General features: G+C 54.9%; 1 protein-coding gene across 8 annotated transcripts in view; it reads left to right on the top strand.

Moving 5' to 3' along the window:
* Window positions 1–24596, top strand: part of NOL4L (nucleolar protein 4 like) — a 124028-nt gene that overhangs the window by 77851 nt on the left and 21581 nt on the right. For 4 of the 8 annotated variants that reach the window (XM_060615143.3, XM_060615165.3, XM_060615173.3 and 1 more), the window contains exon 5: window positions 21338–21479. In XM_060615143.3, coding sequence (XP_060471126.1) covers window positions 21338–21479 — 142 coding nt within the window. Of the gene's footprint in view, window positions 1–12780; window positions 12957–16633; window positions 16886–20720; window positions 20818–20913; window positions 21072–21337; window positions 21480–24596 lie in introns of those variants that run through there. The other 4 variants (XM_060615191.3, XM_060615199.3, XM_060615208.3 and 1 more) reach the window with 4 other exon arrangements.

The raw sequence follows: 24596 nt of genomic DNA, 5'->3' as shown, positions 1-24596 counted from the left end.
TTTTTTTGAAAGAAAGACAGTGAGTGGGGGGAGGGGCGGAGAGAGATGGGGAGAGAGAGAAAGAGAATACCAGCATGACAACCCCACACAGGGCTTGAACCCACAAACTGTGAAATCATGACCTGAGCTGAAACCAAGAGTCAGATGCTCAACTGACTGAGCCACCCAGGCGCCCTACGTCCCCATCAGTTTTTAAAGGCTCAGTGCCCTTCCAGGCTGCTGACATCCACCCCGGCATGTGAAGATGCCGACCTGGCCTTTCAACTTCATTATCCAGGAAAAAAAAATGTACACAGTGCCCATAATTTACTGGTACAGGCAGGAGAGCCGCCTGGTACCACGAGCAGAATCCTGCATGCTAGGCTAGCCCGGAGATGCTTTATCTGTGTCAAGGGAAAAGCTGGGAGCAAGGTCAGGAGCTGCTACCTGGGCCTCCTGAATGGGAAGCAGCTCTGTCTCCTCAGACTCTGACTGTAAACCGCCCCTGGGAGGCACCCTGGGGAGCTGACTCCTGCTCTGTCTTTAAGGACAAGAGAGATCCAGCAGGAAAGGAGGTGTCTCTCCTGGGCTGGGCTGGGCCAGGAAGGAGCAACTCAAAACATCCAGATGGTCACTGAACCGACAGCTGACCTTGTGACACCCCCCTCCCTTCTCTGGGCCCAGCCTGACTGAGGCCCAGAGGGGCCCTGTCTTGTGACCAAGTCCCATTGGGTCATTGTCGTTGCTGTTTTTCACAACTGAACTCCTAACCCCAGTTTTCAAGGTATCTTCCATCTAGAGCAAGTAGGTTATTTGGGGCAGCGTGCTTTCTCCAGCCCTCCCTGTTTTCTGTCACATTTGGGGGGGGGGGGGGCGGCAAGTCCCCTGGTGGCTTTGTCTAGCCTCCCACTGAAGGCCCTGAAATATAGGTCTCTGGGCCCCTGGCAGCTGAGCATCTGTGGGTTGTGGTTTTCCATAGGTTCTTGACCACCCCCCCCGACTCTTACCGCCCTGATTGCTCCTTCCCACATGGGGGGCAGATGGGTCCTGGCACCCCAGCAAAGAGCTGCTGGGGGAGATGTGACCCCACTGGGTGGGCCTGTGGGTGGGTGAGCCAGGGCTCTGTAACCAGACCTGGGGGATGCGGGAGGAGTTCAGGCGCTTCAGCAGCTGATGTCTGGAGATCAATTAGAGATAATGGCTTTGGGTGAACGCAAAGAGGCATGGCCAAGATTTTCCTGGTTATGATTGTGTTTACCTCATTAGCAGCCTTTTCTTTTTTTCTTTTTTGAGGGTGGGATGGCACAGTGCTGCACTGTGAATTTGTGCCGGCTGCTTTGTGTCACTCAGGGTGACCAGGCACGGACCCCTGGCAGCCGCTCGTCCCCCCACCTCCACTCAGACGGAAGAGACACAGGCCCGCGGCTTCTGCTCACAGCCCACCAGACCCGTGCCCTCCCAGTGACCCTGTGTTTGTACAGCTTTAACATTTTTTCTTCCTTCCTTCATTCAAAAGTCACTGAAGTTCCTACTATGTTCTGGACACTATGTCCTACTATGTTCTGAGCAAAGAAGACACAGCAGCGAAAGAGACACATAAGGATCCTGTTCTCGGGGAACTCCCAGGCTGTAGGGATGATAAACAAATCAATAAGAAAAAATACACAAAAGTGAGAAGTTTGGGGCAGAGAATTAAAATAGGGAGAGTTGATAGACTGCACCTCTGGGTGAGAAGCCCTCTCTGAACAGGTGGCAATCCAAGCCCAGATGGATACGAAGTAGTCAGACCTGAATGGTAAGAAGTAGCCAGACGTGGGGCAGTGAAGGAGAAAAGCCTTGCCAGGTGGAGCAGACACAAGTGCAAAGGCCCTGGGGTGGAACAGCAAGGGGGCTAGGACAGAGGGAGTGAGGTGGAGACACGCTTGAACAAGCTTGAGCGGTCTGCAGAGGACAGCTCCCTCTGGGCCTGCCAGCTGGATATGAAGTTTGTCGTGTTCAGTGTGAAACCTTAGGCTGCATTTTCCTCCACCAGAGGAGACTGGTGGCTTTACTGGGGGTGGTGACGAGCAGAGACGAGCACCCAAGAGGGTGTCCGGGGACTCGGGTTATAGGTGTGGCCCTGCCCCTGACCAGCTATCTGACTTTCACTTCTCTGTGCTGCAGTTTCCCTGTTACTGAAACAGCAGATTTAGGCCAGGCTTTAGTGGTTTCCAAAGTTTGCCTTTTGACAGAGGAACCCCTTCCTTCAAGGAAGTTCTTTTGGGGAGGAAGTCCAGCATATCAAGGGGCAGCAACAGGCGGGCATGTTGCCGGCAAAGCTGGCAGAGGGGCCCATAGCTCTACCCACCTTCCTCTCCTATGCCCAGGCGGCACCCCCTCCACCCTTCCATAGGACCCCAATAACAGGGCCTAGAAAGCTTTGGGCTGAGGTGCTAAAGACAGGCAGAAGGGCTCAGCCCAGCATAACCACAAGCAGCCTGGCTTCAGGCCAGGACTCCTCTCTCTCCTGTAGTTTCCTCCTCGGTGGAAATGAGTAACTGAGCCCATGCTAGCCCCATGGTGTTTTAAGGCTTGGATCTTTGGAATGTCTCTTAAGTGCCTCAAGAAAAAAATAGCATAGAAACAGAAGATATGTTTTAACTGGTGCAGTGCTGTGGCTCAGGAAGTGCCCAGGCACAACCGTGCAATAGCCTTGGCACCGTCCCCTCCTGCAGAGTTCATAGGGAAGGGAAATAAGAGCTTGTCTTCTCCCAGGCACCACGCGTGCACAGCAGGTGCCTGGACATAGCCGCCTTCCTCAGTCTTTTTAAGGAGTCTACATTCTAGAGAAAAAGCCACATAGGAGTGGGGTCCTTGCTGTCCAGTCCAACCACAAACAGGAATCCCATGAATCATTCAGAGATGCATGCTCCTGACTATAAGAGCAAAAAGTCAGCTGACTGTACAGCCAAACTTGAAGCTTTTTTTTTACTGCTGAAACAAGACGAGCGGAGGAGCCATTGTTGGGGTTAATGTCTACAATGTTGTTGATGTCTCTGATGTTGCTGACCTTTTCCTCATGCTTGCAAGTTGGCTGCTGTTGCTCCAACCATCTTGTCCACATTCAAGGTGAGAGGAAGATGGGAAGGGGTGGTGTAAGCTTAGTCCAGCAAAGCAAAAGCTTTCCCAGAAAATCGCCAATAGACTTTTGTTGACATCACATCGGCCAATGTCACGTGGCTACCTCCAGCTGCAAGGGAGGCTTTGAAAGAAAGAATTTTGTTGTTCTACCCTCTCTAGTTGAGAAAAGGAAAGGAGAAATGTCGAGTTTGGGTATCAGATAAGTTAGTCCACAGTATCTCCCATGGCCTGGGCGCCATCAGTTGAGCTTGATAATGCACTTGGGTTATTAAGATGCCAAAGGATCGGGTGGGAGAAAATAATAAGAAGGGAGGGAAACAGAGGAGAAGCAGGGAGGGAGAAGAAGGAGAGGAAGGAAGAGAGAAGGAATGGTTGTTGGAGGCCTTCTGTGTGCCAGGTCCCCCACGTGGCTAGGGAAACTAGGCTCAGTCTCAGAGAGCTCAGGTAACTTATCCAAGGTCATAGAGCTAGTGCGAGAGAGCCCTGTTCCCTCTAACATTATGCTATTACTTCCCAAGGGAAGAGGAAGGAGGAGAGAAAGGAAAAGGAAGGTGAGAGTGAGCAAATATAGAGACAAGGCCCCCAGTGGCACCAGCACTAACAGCTTCAGAGGGATGGGTCTGGGTCCCCTTATCCCAGCACCGCAGTCCTGGCACGTGGGGCAGGACCCGGCACACAGCGGGGACTCGGTGAAAGTATTTTGGCTGATGCCTTTATTACAAACTACTTATTTAAATGCATCACTGCATTCAAACCTCACAGCAGCCTTCAGAGCTAGTCCCTGTTGTCCCCCCATCTTAGAGATGAGAAAACAAAGTTAAAGAGGTTAGGTCGCCTGCCTGAGGTCACGTCGAGGAAGGGCCTGAATGTAAACAGAACACACCTCAGTCACCTGCTCCCCGGCTGTACCCCCACCCCGGCGCTGCCCACCAGGCACAGGACTCCAACCGTCAGAAAGTTCTCCGTGCTGTAGCTCTGCCCCCAGAACCCTTGGCCATGACCCACACACCTCCCAGCCTCGGGCTCTGTCACGGAGGGTGCAGGCCGAAAAGGGGAAGTGCCACCCGCCCCTTTCTCTTGGCAACCTGTCCCCACAGCCGAGCCTGTCTTCCTTGGAGCAGCATCCAGTAGCTGCAGCATCTGGCAGAGGGGTCCTGGCCTCTCCTCCCATCACCTGCTGAAGAGCTAAGGAAAGGCCCCAGGCCCAGCTTCCCTCAGGGGTTGCATGGAGAAGCCTTGGGGTCCCACCGGGGGGGAGCAGCCCCAGCCCCTTGCCAGTGCTCAGCCCGAGGGAGACCTCTGAGGGCCCAGACTTGCTCTGGGGCTTTGTCTTTCTGTGCTGCAGGTCGGTGAAGTATGACACCACATGGTCCGACTCAGCGGTCCTGCCTCAGCAGGGTACTCCCCACACTCTGGGGACCCACATGCCCTGGTTCGAACCCCAGCACGGCCACTAGCTTCCAGCTCTGTGACTGCGGGCATGTCCCCTGGCCTCTGAATGCCAGCTTCCTCACTGTTGGGTGACTGGATGAGTCATTTAATCTTCCTCCCAGAGCCCCTACTTGTCATTACACAACGGCAATTAATATCAACCTTGCTATTTGGCTGATTCAATAAGGTAACATATACTACCACCCAGCGTCAGTGCCTGGCACAGAGTGGGTCGCAGTTAATTGAGCACACAAAGCTCCAGGCTGCTCGACCATGGTAACTGGCTCCAGCTTTTTTTTTTTTTTTTCCTTTTCCAAACTTTCATTAAACTATACCACTCAAACAGAAAAGAGCACACATCGTTTAAGTGGACAGCTCAGTAAGTTTCTCCAGACTGAATCCACCTCCTGTGACCAATTCTCAGATCAAGAAACAGAACATTGTCAGCACCCCAGAGACCCCCTGTGCCCCCTCCCAGTCACCACCCCCACCAAGGGTGACCACCACCCTGGCCTCTAATAGCATACATTGGTTTTTCCTATTCTAGAAGTGACTATGAATAGAATCATATAACATGCGCATCTTCACTCACAAGCCTGAGTTTGTGAGCATCATCTGTGTGGTGCTCCCTCTGTCGCCGAGGGGTATTCCACAGCACGTGTGGAGCCACAGCCAGCCGGTCTCCATTAGCGTTCACTCGGGTGGCTTCCAGGTTGGGGCTCCTGCGAATAGTGTTCTGTGATCCTTCTAGAATGTGTTCGGTAGGGACCGTCTCCCTTTGGTTTGTTGTGTGCGTACCTAGGAGCGGAAGTGCTGGGTTGCAGCCGGCCTTGGCTTTTTGGCTGAGCCTCTCCAAAGGTGCTAGAACGCAGGAAGAGAGAGGAGGGGGGAGCGCGTGCTCTGCGGGAGTTACAAAGTGCGGCCTGGGTTGCAGATGGTGTGCCTAATTCAGAGCTGCGTCGTGGAGCTCAGAGCTGTACTGGGCGGAGGGCGAAACGGGGTCCTGAGTGATGCAGTGAGGAGTTCTGCCGGGGACTGTGCCGCCTAAGAGCCTGTCCTAGCCCTGAGAGTTCATGGTCCAGTTGGGGAAAGGAGGTCTAAAGCAGGAAACAGGAAGTACAAGCACATTAGGTAACGGGAGTAACGGAGACCTGCCACAAGAGCCAGCCGCGTGGTCTGCGAAATTGGCTGCTCCAGGTTCAGAGGGTTCCAGATTTGGCAAGGGTGGAGGGGGTCTTTGCTGATGGCCGAAAGCACCTTTCTAGCATGCATCCTTCAATGCCCAACTTAAATGTCACCTCCTTAGTGGATCCCTCCAGGATCCAGTATGTCCTTCTCACATGCCGGGGACTTTGTTCTCACCAGGCCCCACAACTGTCAAGTACAAACTGAATGTACATCCTGTGACCAGAAACCATGTGGTCATTTGTTTAATCTCTCTCTCTCTCTCTCTCTCTCTCTCTCTCTCTCTCTCTCTCTCTCCTGATGGCCTGCAGGCTCTGAGTGGACAGACTTATATCTGTATTGTTCATTGCTGGGTCTCCCATACTTATCATGGTGCATGGCATGTGATAGGGGGTCTATACATATTTGTGGAAAGAACATGTGCCCGAAAGCATGCATGATCAAAGGAATGGAGGGGGTCACACATGGGTGATTGGGGAACAGAAGATAGTGAGTCTCTCTGAAGCAGAGTTCACCACTTGGAACAGAAGGATACAAGGCCAGCAGGGCTGTGGAAGGCCTCCAACACGAGGCCATTGAGCTGCAACTTGATTCTGCCAGCAACTGGGAGCCATTGAAGGTTTTGGAGTGGGAGAGCGACATGAACAGAGATTAACTGATGACACTTTAAAGCAACACATCACTGAAAAGGAGATTGGGTGAAAGTGTAATTTCTACCTTTTGTTGTGGTTGTTAGGAAAGTACATTTCCACAAGTACATTTCCACAACCCTTTTAGTTATATTCACATGGGAAATTTATCTAAACAGAGAAGGAATGAGGACACAGTATTGGACAGTTCTTCTAGATTTCAGCAAAGTGGTCAAACTGACTATGAGGTTGCAGCCAGCTGTGCAAAAATCAGCCAATGCCAAGAATAGATGGAGAAGCCAAGCTAGGCCCCAATCCACAGATCAGGTGTTTTGAATTCAGGCATGTGTGAAGCCCTTGGTGCTTCCATCCATGCTCCTCTTCCTGCTGAGATGCCCTCCCTACTTGCCACCTGTCACATTCCTCCTGCCTTCTTTGGTTCAGATGGATGTCATCTCTTCCAAGAACCTCCTACCCCAAGCCCCTCCTTTCTCCATGATTGTCTGCACCTAGGGCACCTCTCTGTTACGGCCTGGGTTTAATTGGACAGCTCTTGGGGGATAGAGGTGGATGTCAGCCCTACTAGATATTAAAATAAATTCTAGAGCTATAATACTGGGACAGGAATAGATCAATGAAATAGAATAGACGATTCTAAAAATAAGGGAAAATTAGTGTAGTGTGCTATAATGGTGGCATTTCTAACCCATGGACAAAGATGAATTATTTAAAAGATGGTATTGGGACAACTTGGAGAACCTCTTAAAAAAATACAAACTAGGTTTAGTAGTAGACCTCACTACTTATATGGAGATAAATTACAGATTGAATGAAGATTTGGGGCACCTGGTGGGCTCACTCAGTAGAGCATGTGACTCTTGATCTCAGGGTCCTGAGTTCAAGCCCCACATTGGGCATAGAGCTTATTTAAAAAAAAAAAAAAGAAAGAAAGAAAAAGATTTAATATAATGGAGCTATAAGTGCTCTGCAAGAAAATATGGGTGAATTACTTTTATAATCTTAGAGTGGGAAAAACCTTTGTTTTGGCCTGAAACCTTTAAGCCCTAACAGAAAAAAAAAATTGAGAGGATATAAAAATAAAAATTTTCCATATGGCAAAATAATCTCATCACAAATAAAATAAAAAAGACAACAAAAGGACAACATATTTGCAAAATATATGACAAAAGATTAAATTTCCTTCATAAAAAAAAAGACCACCAGGGCGCCTGGGCGGCTCAATCGGTTGAGCATCCAACTTTAGCTCAGGTCATGATCTCACAGCTCAGGAGTTTGAGCCGTGCATTGGGCTTTGTGCTGACATCTCAGAGCCTGGAGCCTGCTTCGGATCTGTGTCTCTGTCTCTCTCTGCCCCTCTCCCACTCACATTTTTTTTCTGTCTTTCTTTCTTTCTTTCTTTCTTTCTTTCTTTTTTCTTTGTCTCTTCCTTTCTTTCTTTCTCTCTTTCTCTCTCTCTCTCTCAAAAATAAATGTCAAAAAACATTTTTAATAACATTTTTTAAAAAAATACCACCAACCCAAATAGAAAGATGGGCAAAGAATATGAACAGGTTGTTCTAAGAAATGCAAGTGACCGATAAATACATGATACACATAAATATACACTCACACTGCCAAATGAAGAGAGGCAAAGGAAAATAAGAGATACTATTTTTCACCTCTCAGATTGGTAAAGACAGAGGAGATTGCTAATACTAAGCACTGACAAGCATGCCATGAAATGGGAATTGCCACCCGTCACTGGTGGCTGAGTAAACCAGTGCAGCATTTGTGCAGGGGGTTGGGGGGTTATCATTGTGAAAATTCAGAATCCTGATGGTGATGATAAAAGCTACCATTTGCCAAACACTACCCCTCAGGAGGATATCCAGCTGCATTTTATGACCTAACCTCAGAAGTCATTCACCCTCATTTCCACAATATCTAATAGCTTGCACAGCCCTATGCATTGTGACCATTGTGACAGGGCACTAGGGCGTGATACCAGGAGGTGAGGATCACACGGAGCCATCTTGGAGGCTGGCCACCACAGTGTCCAATTTGAAAGGGGAAATTTGGTGTCAAATACTACATTAACCACACTCTTACTATCCACTTTGTATATCAGGAAACTGAGGCTTAAAGAGATTTAAGTGTGGTGCCCAAAGTCACTTGAGTGTCAGAACCAGAATTTGAACCAGTCCCATTTGGCTAGACTCTATTGGACCTCCTCACTGGTCTCCCTGCTGTCACTCTTGCTTCCTTATAATCTCATCTCCTCTGATCTAAAAACATAATTCATATTGCATCATTTCCTCACTCTTAGAATAAAATCCACGTACTTTACAGTGGTGTACATGGCCCTGCATGCTTGGCCCTGAATACCCTCTCACCTTTATTCCCCCGACCCCGGCCCATCTTGCTCTGGTCACACTGCTCACCTTTCTGTTCCTCAGACATGCCAAGTCCCTTCCTACCTCAGGGCCTTGGCACCAGCTCTTCCCTCTGCCTCGAAGATTGTGCCCCCAGGTCTTCACCCAGTTGTCCACTTCAGCCACCCTGGGGTCAGGGCACACATTGGCTTATTCCTGAGAGGATCCTTCTCTGACCACTCAGCCCAGAGCCCACTCTTGTCTCCACCCTCAACCCGTCTCCACTCGATCCCTCGCCCCGACTTCCTGTGCCTCTCCTTCGCCCCATCTCCATCTTACTCCTTGCTTCCAGGATCCAACCAGGATTCAAACTTTGCATTTAGTTGTTATTTCTCTTTACTCTCAGGGTTTAGAACACCCGAATTAATAACAATGAATCTTTTTGAAGAGTCCTGGACAGTCGTGTTGTAGAGAGTCTCTCTAGATTTCTTGTCTGGGTGTCTCTTCATAGTCAGATTCAGGTTATGCGTTTTGGAGAACACAACGTGGGTGATGATTGCATCTCTTCAGGAGGTGAGCACATCATGTCAGGTGGCCCCACTTCAGGGGGCTCCTGAATTTGATCGCATGGTTATGGGTGTCTGCCAGTCTCTCTATTGTGCAGGTACATGTTCTCTTCCATCATAAGTAAGTAATATATAGGGATAGATGGGTTTTTAAATGCTCTGAGATGCTTGAACAGTATCCTCTCCGATCAGACTAAGCTCCTGTTTTTCCTAATAGTAACAAACCCTTGATCCCCTTGGCCAGGTCCCTACTTGTGGGGGGGATGTCTCATGTCATATAGGAGTCTGTCTGGAGGAGTTTGCTGCTTAAGAAGTCTTATAGAGCAAATGCCCTGCCAATTGTCCACTTACAAAAACCCCTACTGTTGGGGCGCCTGGCTGGCTCAGTCGGTTGAGCATCCTACTCTTGATTTCAGCTCAGGTCATGATCTCACGGTTCATGAGCTCGAGCTCAGTGTGGAGCCTGCTTGGGATTCTCTGTCTTCCTTTCCCTCTGCCCCTCCTCCACTTGCGCTCTCTCTCTCTCAAAATAAATAAACATTAAAAAAAAAAAAGCACCCACTGCTTGCAGAGCCTGACATGAAGAGGACATGAAGGCAGTACTGCCCTCTGAAGCAGATGGGAGCAGCCTTCCCTGCCATACTCTCCCACCAAGACTGGGGCCGAAAGAAGGAAGGTCGCATCCTTGGGAGAATTAGTGGTCAAGAAACTAGGTCATGCCATTCCTTGTTGGGACCCGTGCTGTGGCCACTTTAAGGATCGAGGGAGTTGTCCAAAGGCACAAGGACACTGAAAACAACCAGCACAAGGTTACTCAAGGAGTGGCCACTCCTGCAGGAATAAGGATCTGGGAGATTTCTGCAGGCTTCAGCACACATGAAAATTCACCTAATTTTCGGTGCTGCTAAACAGCCAGGTTTCTCTAGGGCTCCCAACTGCTTTCTGTGGGTTGAGTGGGGCTGAGGCTGTTTTATCTCAGGGATGGTAAATGAGTTCACATTTCATGCCTAGAGAAAATCACTGCTCTGCTCTCCTGGGCGGTACTGGCTCTCTTTTATTAGTCAGAAAGGAGGTGGGTTATCTGGGTTCAATTCCACCTTTGAACTTCAGCTGGATTTGGCTTTATATTTCAAGCCCAGATGTCCACCACTGCTGTGAAATAGTGAATCAGGCCAAGAGAAGTCAAAGGTCTCTAGAAATGTGGTGGGAAGAGATGGGAAATCCGGGCCTGAATTATCTCATTTTCAAAGTGAGGAAGGGCATTTCCCATGTTGGAAACGCCCGCATTTCCCTGGATGAACTGGAGAGTCATGGCCACTAATTAAAATTCTAAAAATCATTATTGGGCACCAACATGTGTGGACATTCAGGTGATGCAGCCTCCAGGCTGTCCCCACGACAATGGGCAAGAAGATCTATTAGAGAAAACTGGGAAGGGTGCATTGGTTTGAAAACACATTGGATTTTAGGAATAAAAGGCGCTAATGAGTAACATGCTTAGACCCTCTTTTAAAAATAAAGTGTAAGTTCTATATTGACAAATCTTTAGCACGTGTGGGACAAGTCTGTCTGCCTTTAATTTGATATGTTGCCATCCTTCTATTTTTCTAAGGGGTGAATCCTGAGCTCTGAACCTGTGTTGTACTTCCCACTCACACCTGTAGAGGGAGCCTTGTTTACCTCGGATTGCTCACAATGCAAAGCTTTCAGTGAAAGAAAGAAAAAGGCTTTTAGAGAAAAAAAGTTGGAGGGTTAAAGGCAGTCTGTTTCAAAATTGCAAACAATCGAGATGGCTGTCTTGTTTTTTGTTTTTGTTTTTTTTTCTTTGCTGTTCTACTGTGAATGAGTTGTAGCGTGAAGTCAGTAGAAATTGCCCTTCTTTTTCGGATGCGACTAGAGGGACCAGGAGGTGGGATCGTTGTTGGTATTTTTGTTTTGTTTTTTGGCCATTTCCTCACAGAATTCCACGAGGGCAGCTCCTTATCCCTGTTAAAGCACAAGCTTTTCCTGAAAGCTGATGCGTGGTAACGGAGGTTGTGAATCTGAGGAGGGGGACGTCTGCCCTTGACCCATCTTGTCTGTTGGGGTCTAATTGTGCTGTTTGGGGACGAGCGAGTTCTGTTCTAGGCTGAGTCTGAGGTTGCTCGCAGGTCCAGGGTCCTCCACTCCCCACCCCGCGACGCCCCACGCGGTCTTCTCCAGCACGCCAGGCGGACAAGGTCCGCCTGTGCGGAGGACGGCGTCTCAGATCCGCCTGGGTCTTCCCTCTCCTGCCACGCTGTGTCTCCGCGGACAGTACGCGCCCAGGTCTGGGATGGAGCAGCATTCGTGATGTTATCCTATTACTTTACAACTGTAGCTCGCGCGCCGTAAGGAGCCGGTACGGTGTGGTCTAGAGGAGCACAATGACCGGCGGGAGGAGTGGGTGGGGGTGGCCGGGAGGGAGCAGAGAGCGAGTCGGCGGCGAGCGCTCCCGATCGCAGAAATGTTTGGGTCGGACAGGTGAACGCATCTTGGAGTCCCAGGCGCCCGCCAGGGAGGAAGAAGGGGAGCATGGGAGGGTGTAAACTAAGTGGTGGGAAAGAGACAAAGGAAGAGTGAAGAGGCGAGATGGTACGGAATATAGGGAGGGGGAGGGGAGAGGAGGGGGCAGGGGGGGCAGCGCGCTAAGGACCCCGATCTTGAACTTGATCAAGAAAAGGGGGGCCCTGAGATAGGGGTGGGGGGGGGCGGGAGAGAGCCGGCCACGTGCCTGATTCTCCCAGACTAGGGTCTCGCTGAGACCGCCCGGGGACCCAGCAGCCCCGCCCAGCGAGGACCCGCGTGCCCAGGGAACCAGGGGACACGAGGAGGTCCAGGGCTGCCCGAAGGCCCCAGGGCGCGGAGAGTTCCTAATGGTGCCTGAGTCACTTTCTTTGGGCCAAGTCTCTCCTCTCCTGGCCTGAACGCAGAGAGCCGGCGGGCCGGGTGCCTCCCCTTCCAACCCCCAGACCCGAAGACTGCGGCCTCCAGGAGCGAGGGGCGGGCACACACCCCACCGCTTTCTTTCCGGGGCTCAGCCCCCAGCAAGAATCCTCCTCGAAGCGCTTCCCCCTTAAGAGCGCTCTCCCCCCGGAGCGCACGGCAGCGCGTCCAGTGCGCCCTCATCCCTCCCCCACTACCTGGCCCAGCACCCCCTCCTTCCACCTCCTCTCCCCCCTCCCCGCCCCCCGGCCTCTCCCTCCTTTCTCCTCTCTCTGGGTGCCTCCTTTTCCTCTCTCCCCCTCCCCCCGTGCCCACTCCTCCCTCTCGTCAGCCCCTCCACCTCCTCCTCCTGCTGCTCCTCCTACTCCCCCTGCGTGCGCCCTCCCCGCGCTCCCCTCCCCCCGGCCCCCGCCCCGTGCCCGGTCCCGCCCCCCCTCCCCCGCCTCCCCGTGCCCGGTGCCCCCCTCCCTCTTCCTCCCTCCCGGCCGCGGCGCCGCCGCCGCTGCCGCCGCCGCTCGCCTGGGCCCTCCCCCTGGCCACCCCCGCCCCCGGGCCGGGCAGTGACGCGCCGCGGCGGTGCCAGCCCCTCTCCCCGGGCGGCCGCGGCGGCAGCAGCAGCAGCAGCAGCTGGAGCTGTGGGGCTGTCACTGCCGCCCGCCCCGCTCACTCGCCGAGCCCGACCGCCGGTCTCCGCCTCGCCTCCCGCCCAGGTACGGAGTCCGACCCGGATCCCCGCGATCGGGCCGTTTCCGGGCCCCCGGCCGCCGCCCCCCTTCTCCCGCCGGTGCCGCCGGCCGTTGAGCTGCGGTTAAGGGGGTGGGGGAGCTGGGGGGTTCTGGGGAGGGGGACGCGGGGGAGCTTCCTGCGCCGGGGCTGAGGAGGGGGGCGCAGGGAAGCGGCTGCGCCCTGGGCGGAGTGGGCTGGGGCGGGGGGCGGGTGAGTGTGACCGAGTGGGGGGGGGGGGACGGGCAGGGGAGGTGCACTCTAGGGGCTTTGGGGTCCCGGAGAGGTGTGCCTGGCGGCGAGTGCCGGGGGGCCGCCGGGCGCACCCCACTCCCGGGCCGTGCGCGCCGCCGGTCCTGGGGGGCGGTGATTGTGTGCGCTGCGCTGCGCCGCGCCGCGGTATTGTGCGGCGGCCACACCGTTTGCAGCGGGCTCGGCACCGCGTCCCGGGGAGGAAGGCGTTCGCAGGCGGCGGGGTGGGGGCCGGGCTCGGGTTGCCGCCACCGCGGCCGCCGAGAGAAGGGAAGTGGACTGTTTGGGGATATGAGGACGGGAAGCGTTGAGTGGCAGGGAGGGGCTCCCCGCCACGGCGCGGGGAGTTGAGATGAGGTTTGCAGAGTTGAGCCCACTTCGGCAGGCCCCTGTCCCTCCCCCGAGAGGACCGGGTGCCCTGCTCAGGTGTACCGTCAGAGCGGAAGCCGGGGGGCGGCGGCGGCTCCTGGCGAAGGGGCATTCCTAAATGAAGGGGACACACGGGGCGGGGGCAGCCGGCCGGAGTGAGGGCGCGCGTCCGCGTTAAGTTGAATTTACGCCTCCGCCGGCCACTCTCCGCTCTCCACCTAGCCCTCCTGGACCGGACACTTCTCGTGGGGCAGGGTGGGGGTGTGCCATCCACAGTTTTTATTCCAGCGGCTCGAGTTCAGAAATGACTCCCCCTCCCTGCTCCCACCTGGAGCAGCGTTTTGCCCGAGTCCGGTCGCCCCTACTGGGCCGCGCTTCCTGGGGGAAGTTCTCATTAAGCCTGGCTAATTAGCATTATTCCTGGAGAAAGGTTAAGGTTAGACCGTCCTTTTCCTTACCGGGAGGCCCACCCCCTTCCTCCCCATTCCCTTCTCCCTTCTCCCTTCTCCCTTCTCCCTTCCCCCTCCCCAAGAGCACAAAAGCACAAAAAGAAAGTGTGAAGAGGCGCAGATCAATGGAGAAGCCACAAACCCATTAATTCAAATGGAACCTTTTTCCCCCCTCTAAAACATTGATTTTTCTTTCTGTCTGCTCTGAGGGGAGATTAATAACCTCCTGATTTCACCTGAAATGGTGTTTGGACTCTGTGATTTCCTCCTCTTTCTGAGAAGGATTGTGGCTTGAAATAGATTCTCCCTTGAGATAAAGCCCTACTTATCCCAGAATCAGCTGGAAACCCCAGCCTGGGGCCCCCAGCCTACCAGGTGGGGGTGTGGGGAGAGGTGTTCAGGGGCTCTCACAGCTCCTCTGGGGAGAACCATCTGTGTGATGGGACTAGGGGTGCTGTCTGGCCCCCTGCTTCTGGGCTGGAGGTTGGTTTGGGGAAAGACCCCTATATGGCCCAGGCCTCGGGGGTAGTTTAGTCCTTACAGAGTAAATTACCCCTTCATTGGAAAACCATTAGGGCCCAAATGTGTCTTTAAATAATATCAAGCTCCTGTCTAATCCCATCTCAAGCTGGGCTTGTTTTATAGAGTAGGTTTTTTTTTTTTTTTTTTAATTTTTTTTTCAACGTTTTTTTTATTTATTTTTGGGACAGAGAGAGACAGAGCATGAACGGGGGAGGGGCAGAGAGAGAGGGAGACACAGAATCGGAAACAGGCTCCAGGCTCCGAGCCATCAGCCCAGAGCCTGACGCGGGGCTCGAACTCACAGACCGCGAGATCGTGACCTGGCTGAAGTCGGACGCTTAACCGACTGCGCCACCCAGGCGCCCCTATAGAGTAGGTTTTAAGACAGCACCTCCTCCCACACCCACTTTACCTCAGCTGTGTGGCATGACCCCATTCAGCACCTTTCGGGAGCAGAACACCCCAGAACTTTCCTCCCAGCTGAGGAGGTGGATTTGGGGAAACTTCTGTGGCCTCAGCCACCCTGGGGCCATGTGGAGCTGGGCTGCCCTGAGTTTCTCAAGAACTTTTTTGTCTTGTCTGGGTCCTTTTCTTGGAAGGAAACTCCTGCAGGGGATTAGCTCAGAGTGGTTCCTCTCCAGCTCTCCTTTTGGCTGGAAGAACCCCGTCTGCTGCAACTCCTCTCTCCAGCCACCCTCTTAAAGAGACCCCTGTTAATGCCAGGGCCTGGGGTGTCAGTGAGGCCCTCATGGTGAGGAGTGCTGGGAAAACAGCCAGTTGCCTTTGCCTAGGAAACAAAAGCCCATTTTACACTCGACACACTAGTAGGAAGGTGTTGAAAATGCTCACTCCCAGCATTCAGGCCTTCGTGACAGCAAGGACAACAGAGCATCTCCCTATGTGTGTATGTATGTTTCTGACGGACCCTATGCGTGTGTGCGAGAACACCTGAAAGGTGTTAGGGGATTGGCTGCCTCAGCCCTCCCCACTCCACGTTTCCCAGAAGGGCTTGTGCTCACAGGACTAGTCAGCAGAGAAGGTATGTTAGCAGGAAGGAGTGGAATTGTGCAGGGAGTGTCCCCAGGAGGCTGGCCTCCTCCCCTGGTGGCCAGGTGGGCTCAGTGTGGAGCATGAAGCGGCAGCCTTGGGACCCCACAGCTCCCAGGAGCTGCGGCTCAGACCACCCTAAGATTTCATTTGTGCAATCCCTTCACTACTTTCAATCCTGGGGGGTTTTCATCTTCCATTAATAAGCCATCTGATGAACCGAAGGGGTTAAGTTGGGGTCAAATGCGGTTCAGTACCTTCTTGGCATGCTCAGAAGGCTGTGTGTGTAATGCTCGCTGACATGGAGACAAGGGGAAGAGTTGCCTCTTACTGAAGAATTCCAGGGCCCAGAAGGAACGTGCAGGTGTTCCAGAAGGAGGTGCTCACTTTCTACATCTTGGTGCCCGCCTCCTTGGGGTAGAGCTAGTGCTGGGGCAACTGTCCCAGCCTGGCGATCTTTCTGGCAGGAGCTTCAGCCTCTCATCAAACAGACTGTGGGGGCTAGACAGAGGGGTCTGTCTCCTGCCTGGCCCAGAAACACCTCTGGCACATCCCTGCGTCCCCTCCCCCACTCCCCTTCTCTGAAACGTACACCCAAGGCTCCTGGTCAGGGCTTATGGCTTACAATTGCACTAAATTCTCAGCAAATCCTCCTCTTTTTTTTTTTTTTTTTTTCCCTCAAAGCAAGTGGTAGAGATAGAGTTACAGCTGAGAGGAAAGGCCTGGAAAATGTTGTGTGAGGCACGCCCCAGGATCCCTGTCCTGGAGGATGCAAATGGCTCAACTTCAGAGGCACCAGGAACCTAGTTCCCAAGAAATTGACCCCAGTTGTAAAATAATCAGGTTACTGATAGCACCTGCTCCTAGTTACCCGCCATGGATACAGGCGCGTTTCCACCATTTCCCCTCTGCTCTCCCGTTTTCTCCTCCTCCTAGGCTGGGCAGTGGTTGGTGCTAGTTTGCCTGCAGAGGAGGAAGGGCCTCAGAACCTGGGTGGAGAGAAACTGAACCTGCCCATGAATTTTGGACTGCAGATAAGCAGGGAGGGTTTGGTCCGGTTCCTCTCCTTCTGCCCAGAGTCAGGGCTCCAGGATTGGGGTGTGTTCTAGGGCCTGGCTGGGTGCTGCTCACCTGCTCCCCACATATTCTTAAGGTCCCCCCCTTCAGAAAGGCAGTGGTGCTATCACTTTGACGCCCACAATGGCTCAGGCCCTTTGGTGCTGAATGATGGACTTTTATCAACAGGTGGCAAGGCTGTAGGCTTCAAGGTGTCTGAGGTAAGAGGAGCTGGGGGAAGGGGGCAGCTGGCTGGTCACTCTCATGGGGTCTGGGGAGAAGTGGCCCAGAAAGACTGGATTGTATACACTCTTTTATTCTCTAATGAAAATTTCACTGAAGTTTGTTTACAGAGAGAAATTAGTAGATCAGATTCCCTTGAGAGTCCAGAAGGGAAAAGCAAGAGGGGCCTAACTCGTGACCTCTGGGTGAGCAGGGGGAGAACACCCTAAGTCAATCCACAGGCCCAAGAGCCTGCGGCTCACAAGGCCGCGCTGGCCACCTCCTGCTGATCCCTCGGGAAAGGAGTGCATCGCCCGCCCCGCACAGTCATGGACGGTCTCAGAGCCGCGTGCACCGGCGACTGCCTGTGTAATTAGCCTGCTCCTGGAGCCTCAGCTCCATCGAGGGGGCGAGGTCGCGGCCTGCCCTCTGCGGCTGGGGGCTGCGCTGTAGCAGCCAGGTTGCAAAGGGGTCTGGGAAGGCTTCTCTCCCACAAAAGTAGCTGTGGCAGCTCCGTCAGAACATACTCGTTTTCTGTGTTTCAACCGGGTTGACGACGCTTGGTTTCTCCTAAAAAGCAGCTACAGCAGCGGTGTTGGAACCTTGCACGGAGCCACCGCCTTCAGAGCCAGGGGTCGTGCAGCAGACCCCATGGGCTGTGAGAACACTCTCCAGGGGAGAGCTTGGCGGTCCATCAGCGGCTTGGGAGGGGTCCGTAGCCCCTTTCTCCTGGCACTTAAGCGGGGCAGAATTTTTGGCTGGTGTCTCTCCGTAGATAACAAGGTCCTGAAGGAAAGGAGCCTTCGTTGTCTGTGCCCCCGGCACAACACAAGCACATAGTAGATGTTCAGAAAATGTGTGCCACTCATTGAAGAGAGGGAGCGCGTGTGGGAGTATGTGTAAATATAGCTCCATCTCCCATGAGTCTCCTGTGGGTCTCATCCTGAGACACTTTGTCGTTAAGGAGTCTGGCTCTTTCAGTTGAAGGGAGGAAGCGCGGTGTGGCGGCTCTGTGATGTGGGCTCTGGGCACAGACTGCCTGGGTTCAGAGCCCAGCTCTGCAGCTAGCTGTGGTGCCCTTGGGCAGCTGGGGTCGATCTCCGAGGGGCAGGTCCCACATCCTGAGACAGGCCTGACGTGGGCGCCTGCTTTTTTAATGGAGCCATGGGAGGGAAATGTCGTGAAACCCTTGCCCCCAAAGACCCCGCTGGCACAGTGGGCACTGGGTTTTCGCTGTCAGTCAACTTCAGTGTAAAGTTTTGCTCACCTCTTCCCACTTCGACTTGGCAGGGCAGGGAAGGGTGGAGGGGGTCATTCTGGTGGACAGTTAAGCGATCTGAGTCAGAGAAACCCTAGGCCCTGCGTGGCGTGGTTGGCATGTGCCACAGGGAGACGTTGCGGGGCCGTGTGCTGCCGCCAGCCTGCCAGCCACCATCCGGGTTTCATATGGTCTCCATTCGAGAACCGTGTTTGGCGGGACCGAGGCCGCCATTGTCGAACTGATGCCGCATCCTCCTCAAACGCCAGGATCCCGCCAGGCAGTTCAGCCAGTGCCCCGCGTCTCGCAGGCCTTGCGGGGGGGGGGGGGGTCCGGGAGACACGCAGCCTCGTCCCCACCCTCGGAAGGACTTAGGTTCTCTGGGGAAAGTCAGGGCAAAGCCCAGAGTATGTTGACATGCCGCAGCTGAGGGGCGTGTGCCTGACTGCAGGGGGCTGCTGGTGCGGACAGATTGTGTAAGAGTGATGGAGACAGCCGGAGCTGGTGGGTGAGACAGGTACGCGTTCGGACTTTGCGCTGTGCGGTGCCACAGGCCGGTGGGTGTTCCGGGTGAGGGGGACAGCCTGGGCGCAGCCTCGTAGGTGGGAAGGATGGCGCGTCTGGGCCCCTAGGATTGCGCACGTCCGGCTCTGCCGCTTGTAAGCTCACGACCTTGGGCGGTCGCCCTAACCCCTTGGAGCGGCCGTTTCTCATCTGTAGAATGGGGCTGGCGACTACACCTGCCTCATGAGGCCCACAGGTGGGCCTGTGGGGAGGATGACCTGAGACGATCAAAGGGGAGCACTTGACGCCTAATGAACTTTGGTGTCTGTTCACGTTTTCAAGTTGGTGGAGGGGGGGTAGAGTGTCCCGCTCCTGGGTGAGGCGTGTGCTTAGTGGACCCGCTGCGGACAGCCCCGCCCAGGCTTATGCACACCTTGGGAGGGGACACTCCTGTGTGGCGCCGCCGCCCCTGGCCTACCCCTCTCCTCCGGCCACAGTGGCCTCCTGGCTGCTCCTTGGACCCACCAACATGTGCCAGTGCCTGGAAGGCTCCCTGTGCAGACCCCTGCATGGTAACCTTCCTCACTTCCTGTGGGCTTCCTCTCAGATGTTTCCTAACCGGCGAGGCCCTCCCCGGCCACCTGACAAACACGGCCCCACGGGCCCCTCTCCTGCTTGCTCTGCTTCGTTCTGCTCCGGAGCCCATCACCACAGCTGTTACGTGTTTTTTCTGCTGATTATCCATCTCCTCCCCTGTGGGACAGGGAGTGCCAGGAGCACTAGGACTCTGTCTTGTCCACTGCTGAACTTCCCAACGCCTAGAAAGTGCTTGGCTCATAGTAGGTGTTCAATAAATGCTTGTTGAATGAATGCATGAAGCGTTTTGAGTAGATAGCGCTTCCGGATGTTAATAGATTCAGCCTTGTAAATCATGGGTGTTTCAACGACACCCAAGAGCCAGGAAAGGCCTTCCTACCTCAGGTCAGACCTGAGCACAGTGTGCTCTGGGCAGACGGGAAGGAGCAGGCGGCCCAAGCAAGGATGTGTCTGCCCCTGGCTCCCAGAGCCTCGATGGGCTCTGTGCCTCCAAGGGTCCACTCTCTGGCCAGCCACCCCTCTCACTCTTAGGTTCCGTCCTGAGGGGCCGCACGGGAGAGTTTTGTTGTCCCTTTGTGCCTTTTGTGCAGAGAGAGCCTTTTGACTGTGTGTGTCCCTCTGGGTGTGAGAACATAGTCTGAGTGAATGTGAGTGAGTGGGCTTTCACCCAAGGAAGACTGGGTGGATGTGCTTGTGCGTAAGGAGCAGGGCGGCCAGTGGGAGGGAGGCAGGGTGAGTGGAAGCGGGTGGGAGGGGAGTAAGTCCCAAGAGGTCACCTGGTCTCTGTCCCCTGAGGCTCTGGGTGTGCCTCGTGGGGACCCCGGAGCTGGGCAGAGCTGGTGTGGTGGATTCGGCCGCAGAGGGCACACACTGGCTGCACAGAAGCTGTAAATTCCAGGAAACTCCCTGCCAGCCTGCCATAGTGGGGGAGGGGTGGATAATCCACGCCGGTTCCCTAGCACTTGGAGAACAGATGTGTCTGCCTCAGGGACAGCCTCCGAAGAAAGTTCGAACCAAAGTGTGTTTGCTCATTATAAAAGAGTCGTTTGTGAGGGGGCCCTGGAGAGGCTTTTTTTTGGGGGGTGGGGGGCTCTGCCAGAGGTCCTTACTGGGGGCCCACAGATGCCATTGTATCCTGCTAGAGAGGAGAGGGGAGGGGGCAAAGCCAGTTGGGGGGTGGGGGGAGCTGCTGGGCCATCTTTCTTGCATTTTACAGCCAGCTCCCAAACACAGTTGCTTGCTGCTCCTGAAAGAGGCTGGGCCAGAAGGAGGTGGGGTCCCTTCCCACTGGAGGGCTGGATTGAAGGGGCCCCGCCCTGGGGGTTCCCAGATGACTGGCCAGGGGCTCACTGAAGCCAGCAAGGGGAGAGGAGGCAGGCGTGGTCCTCTCTAACAGGCCCTCCGGCTGTTTGGAAGGCCCTGGCGGCCCCCCAGGCCCTGGAGCCAAACCCCCTTTGCGGTCTGATCCGAACCCTCCTTGCCTGCCCCACCCCCTTCCTTCTCTGCACTTCTGGGGCTGGCCTTTTCAGCCCTGGAAGCTGCCCAAGAGCATATCTTTGAAGCACAGCAAAGGTTAGGAAGGAGGAAGACAGAAATGTCCTCTGGGTTGGGGGAGTGGGAGAAAGGAATTCCATGCATGCTCCATGGGAGCTGGAGTCGGAGGCAGTCCTAGTGGGGGCGGTCTGCTTGGCCTCAGCAGTGTCCGCATGTCTCGCTACCCGCTTTTGGCCACCCGTCCCTGTGCACAGCGAGCCCTCTTCCCGGGGCTGCGGGCGGGGAGTGGTGGCCCTTGTTTACAGCGCTTGCTTCAACCTTGGCTCACAAGGGTAAGAGCCAGGCCCTGCCTATCTGCCCCTCCAGGATGCAAGACCTCATAATTGTCTTCAATTACAGACAGCGCCGGCCCTCAGCCCTGGCTTCCGACAGGAACCAGAGCCCGAACCGCTTGCACGGGGGGCAAGGTTTGGGGGTTCCCTGTGGCCTTTGGAGGCTTCCAAATGCCCACAGGCCCTAGGGTTCACCCAAAATGCTGCCTTGGGGCTGCACAGAGCCTGTCCCTGTTGAAACATCCACCTTCTTTGTCCCTGATCAGGATGAAACTTCTGTGAGCAGTGAAGATTTTGATATGAACGACTCCACATGGATGTCAGCTGACCCACACCTGGCCTCCAGCCTGAGTCCCAGCCAGGACGAGAGGATGCGGAGCCCTCAGAACCTCCACAGCCAAGAGGACGGTGAGTGTCTCTTGGTGGCCAGTGAGGAAGGCGCTGTGCCTGCCTGCAGGGGCCTAGAAATCTGGGCTGGGGCCTGGCGAGGGGTCCTACTGGAGGGCCTCAGCATCTCCACCAGCACTCCAGCCCCCGGCTGCAGGGAGAGCAAGTCCTCCCAAAGGTAAACGGAGAGAGCTCTCAGGGGCTGGCAGCCTGACAGGCTGTCCTGCCTGTCTGTTTGCCCTGACGCTCACAGGCTGGTGGGATATGGATGTCGAAATTACCGTGATTCAGGTCTGGGAAGGCTAATAGTTGCCTGACCCGGAAGAGTTCAGCTGCCCAGCAGTGAAAGCAAGAGTTAGGCTTCTGCAACTCAGCATGAGGCTATAGGACAGGGTCCCTGCCTGTCACCTTGTGAGCCAGCAGGCAATAAGCTTGTCCACTGTGTGTCCCCAGGCCCTTGTGATAAGAAGTGGCCCAGCTCAGGAGCCGTCTGGCCTCTTCCCTGGCCCCCACTGCCCTCCAGGGCCAGCCAGGCAGCTTCCTGTGGCCTCCCTCGGAACGGAGGCCGCCTTCTTGGCATGGGAGTCTTGGGGTCAGAAGTCAGATCCCAGGGGTCCACTCTGGAGCACCTGTGTGAAACCCCCAAGGGGCTGGGGCTCTGAGACAACAGTGCCTGTGTCAGTCACGTGCAGTTGTGGGACCCGGGTGGCACCTGTGGTCAGTGTCTCTGGTGGGGCTCTGGGTTCTGGGGAGGTGATTGGGGGGCGGGGGCTGAGCCCAGGGCTGAGCCTCAGAGATCTGGGGTGTAGAACCAGCAATTAGGAAGGGTCAAAGGTCGGGCCTGGAATGCGGGAGGGAAGTGCAGGGTTAAAAAGGGGTGTAATGTTAACTCTGTGAAACGGGTTAGCCTTAAAGAGTAAATAAGGGGTAGGAGCCTTGCAGTTTGGGTCAAAGTTCATCTCCATGGCAGAACCCGCGCGCGCGCGCCTGCCTCCCGACTGCCCTCACAGGCCTGAATCCGGCTTTGTCTGGGAGGAGACCCAGCCTGGAGGCAGCTGGGGAAGCTGGGCTAGGGGCTGGGGAGCCCAGAGGGTGGTTCTGCCGGGCCTGGAGTATAAGGCTGCTGGGAAAGAAAAGACTTTTGTGCCCTGACACCTCGTGAGGTCGGCACGACCCCCTCGTGCTGTGAGCCTCCCCACCAGAGCCTCCCAGACCAGTAACCACCTCCCAGTATTCCCACAGGGTGGGGGCAGCCACATGCTGCTGGGGGTTCTGGGGCTCGGAAGTGCCCAGCAGCTGACCTCCCTTCTCATCTGAGCCGATCAAAGGCCACGCCCAAAGGCCACACCAAGGGCTGTGCCAGCAGAGCTCAGCCAAGGGCATAGGGTTATACCTTCCCAAGAAGGATCCAGAACATTTTTTTTAAAAACTCAGAGTAGTAGGACTGAATGGGGGCCATATTCCCGCAACTCACTCTTGAAAAAGTCTTATGTTATTGTTGCTCAAAACCGTCCTTTAGCAGTCTGATTTTTGTTGGAGACATCTCCCAGGGAGACTTGGCACTTTGTGGGGAGTTTCCAGGCTCAGGTAGCAGAAGGGAGTATTTCTGTGGGGATCGCAGGGATTCTTCAGCATCATTTGCCCCGCTGCCCGGGGCTTGGCCGGTCACGAAGATGAAGCAGAGACTGGGGTCGGCACATCCTGCAGGTGGTCCCACAAGAGCTTCCCAGGGGGAGCCGGCCTGGGTGTAGTCCTGCAGTCCCCCTGCCCCTCCCGCCGCCCCAGGCCTTCCTGGTTGTGGGCACTGGGCTGAAGCAGGCTGGCCTGCTGACAGTGCCAGGGTGTTTATCAGGGCAGGCAGCCCGAGCTGGAGACAGGGAGGACGGTGTTGACTGTGATACCATCAATTTAATTATTTAATCAGAGGCTGTGTCTGGAGGCTGTGGGCTGATGTGCTGGCCAGAGGCCGACCTAGACCCAGTGCGGGGGGTCGCAGGCCTTGAGAAGGCCCAGTTGTCTGGCCTGGTCTCTGCTGCCCCTGCTGGTCCTGGATCTATTGGTGACTGCTGTGTTTCTCCAGAGCAGTGGGTTCCCATAGGGTTTTGGCTGGGTACAGACCTGGCCTAGAGCCCTCCTCCAGCCCCCCAGCCCCCACGGTGGCACGCAGCCAGCTCCCCTCTCTGAAGGTGCTTACAGTGCAGACACAAGCCGAGATCCTGCTCCCATCAGTGAATCAACGGGAGACCGTCAGACTACGGGGTGTTCTCATATCCCCTGTTGTTAACGAAGGACCGGGGTGGGGACAGGCCAAGCAGAGGCTCTGGTCTACCCTGGACTCCGAACCTAGCCACAACCCTCCGTGGTGGCTTGCTGTGTGGTCTCCGGCCCTCGGTCCTCCGTGGAGCTGGCAAATTGGAAAGATGAGGTCTAAAGCCCCCATTGTGAGTCCTGCAAGGCACAGACCATGTCAATCTTGCTCTCTACTCTGTCCCCAGTGACTCCAGCTGTATGCTTGGCACGTTATAGGGGCCTGCTGAATATTTGTTGCCTGAATGAATAAAGAAACAGACATTCATCAAGACCTACCTCTGAGCACACCATCCGGAGGGGATATAGGCCCACCCTTGTTGGGGACCAGTTGGGTTCTTTGTTCCTGAGGATATCCCCAATCTGAGCACCTGGGTCTTTTCCCTTAGCCAGAAAGTGTGGGGCTTCCAAGGCTGTCCCAGGGAGTGCACCACTCGTGCTGGCCAGTGATGCGGCCCAGAACCATTTCGGGAAGCCAGGTAGCTTGCACACATTCACACCTGTAGGTGTATGTGTTGGGCCCTCCTCTTTCCCCTCCTCCTCCTCCTCCCCCCTGCCCCCGCCTGCCTTCACCACCCCCTCTTCTCTCCTTCCCTTTTCAAATTTTAACAAATGCAGATGAAGACTGGGTCTTGGCGGGCCAGGTCCCCATGCCGAGACCAGAAATGAATTAGCACACCAGCTTTCACCCCTGGGAGCTTGCCTCTGAGATGTGCAGGGAGTGGGAATGCACTCGCCCTGAAACATGCATGGTTGTGCTTTTTCCCTCAAGCCCGCCCCTGCCTGCAAGGATGTACTTCACGGATCTCTTTTCTGGGTGCTGTTCCTGGC

The sequence above is a fragment of the Panthera onca genome, chromosome A3 (genome assembly GCF_046562875.1).
Source record: "Panthera onca isolate mPanOnc1 chromosome A3, mPanOnc1 haplotype 2, whole genome shotgun sequence".
Classification (NCBI taxonomy): domain Eukaryota; kingdom Metazoa; phylum Chordata; class Mammalia; order Carnivora; family Felidae; genus Panthera; species Panthera onca.
The sequence above is the reverse complement of the archived record's forward strand: the minus strand, read 5'-3'. Positions and strand labels throughout refer to the sequence as shown.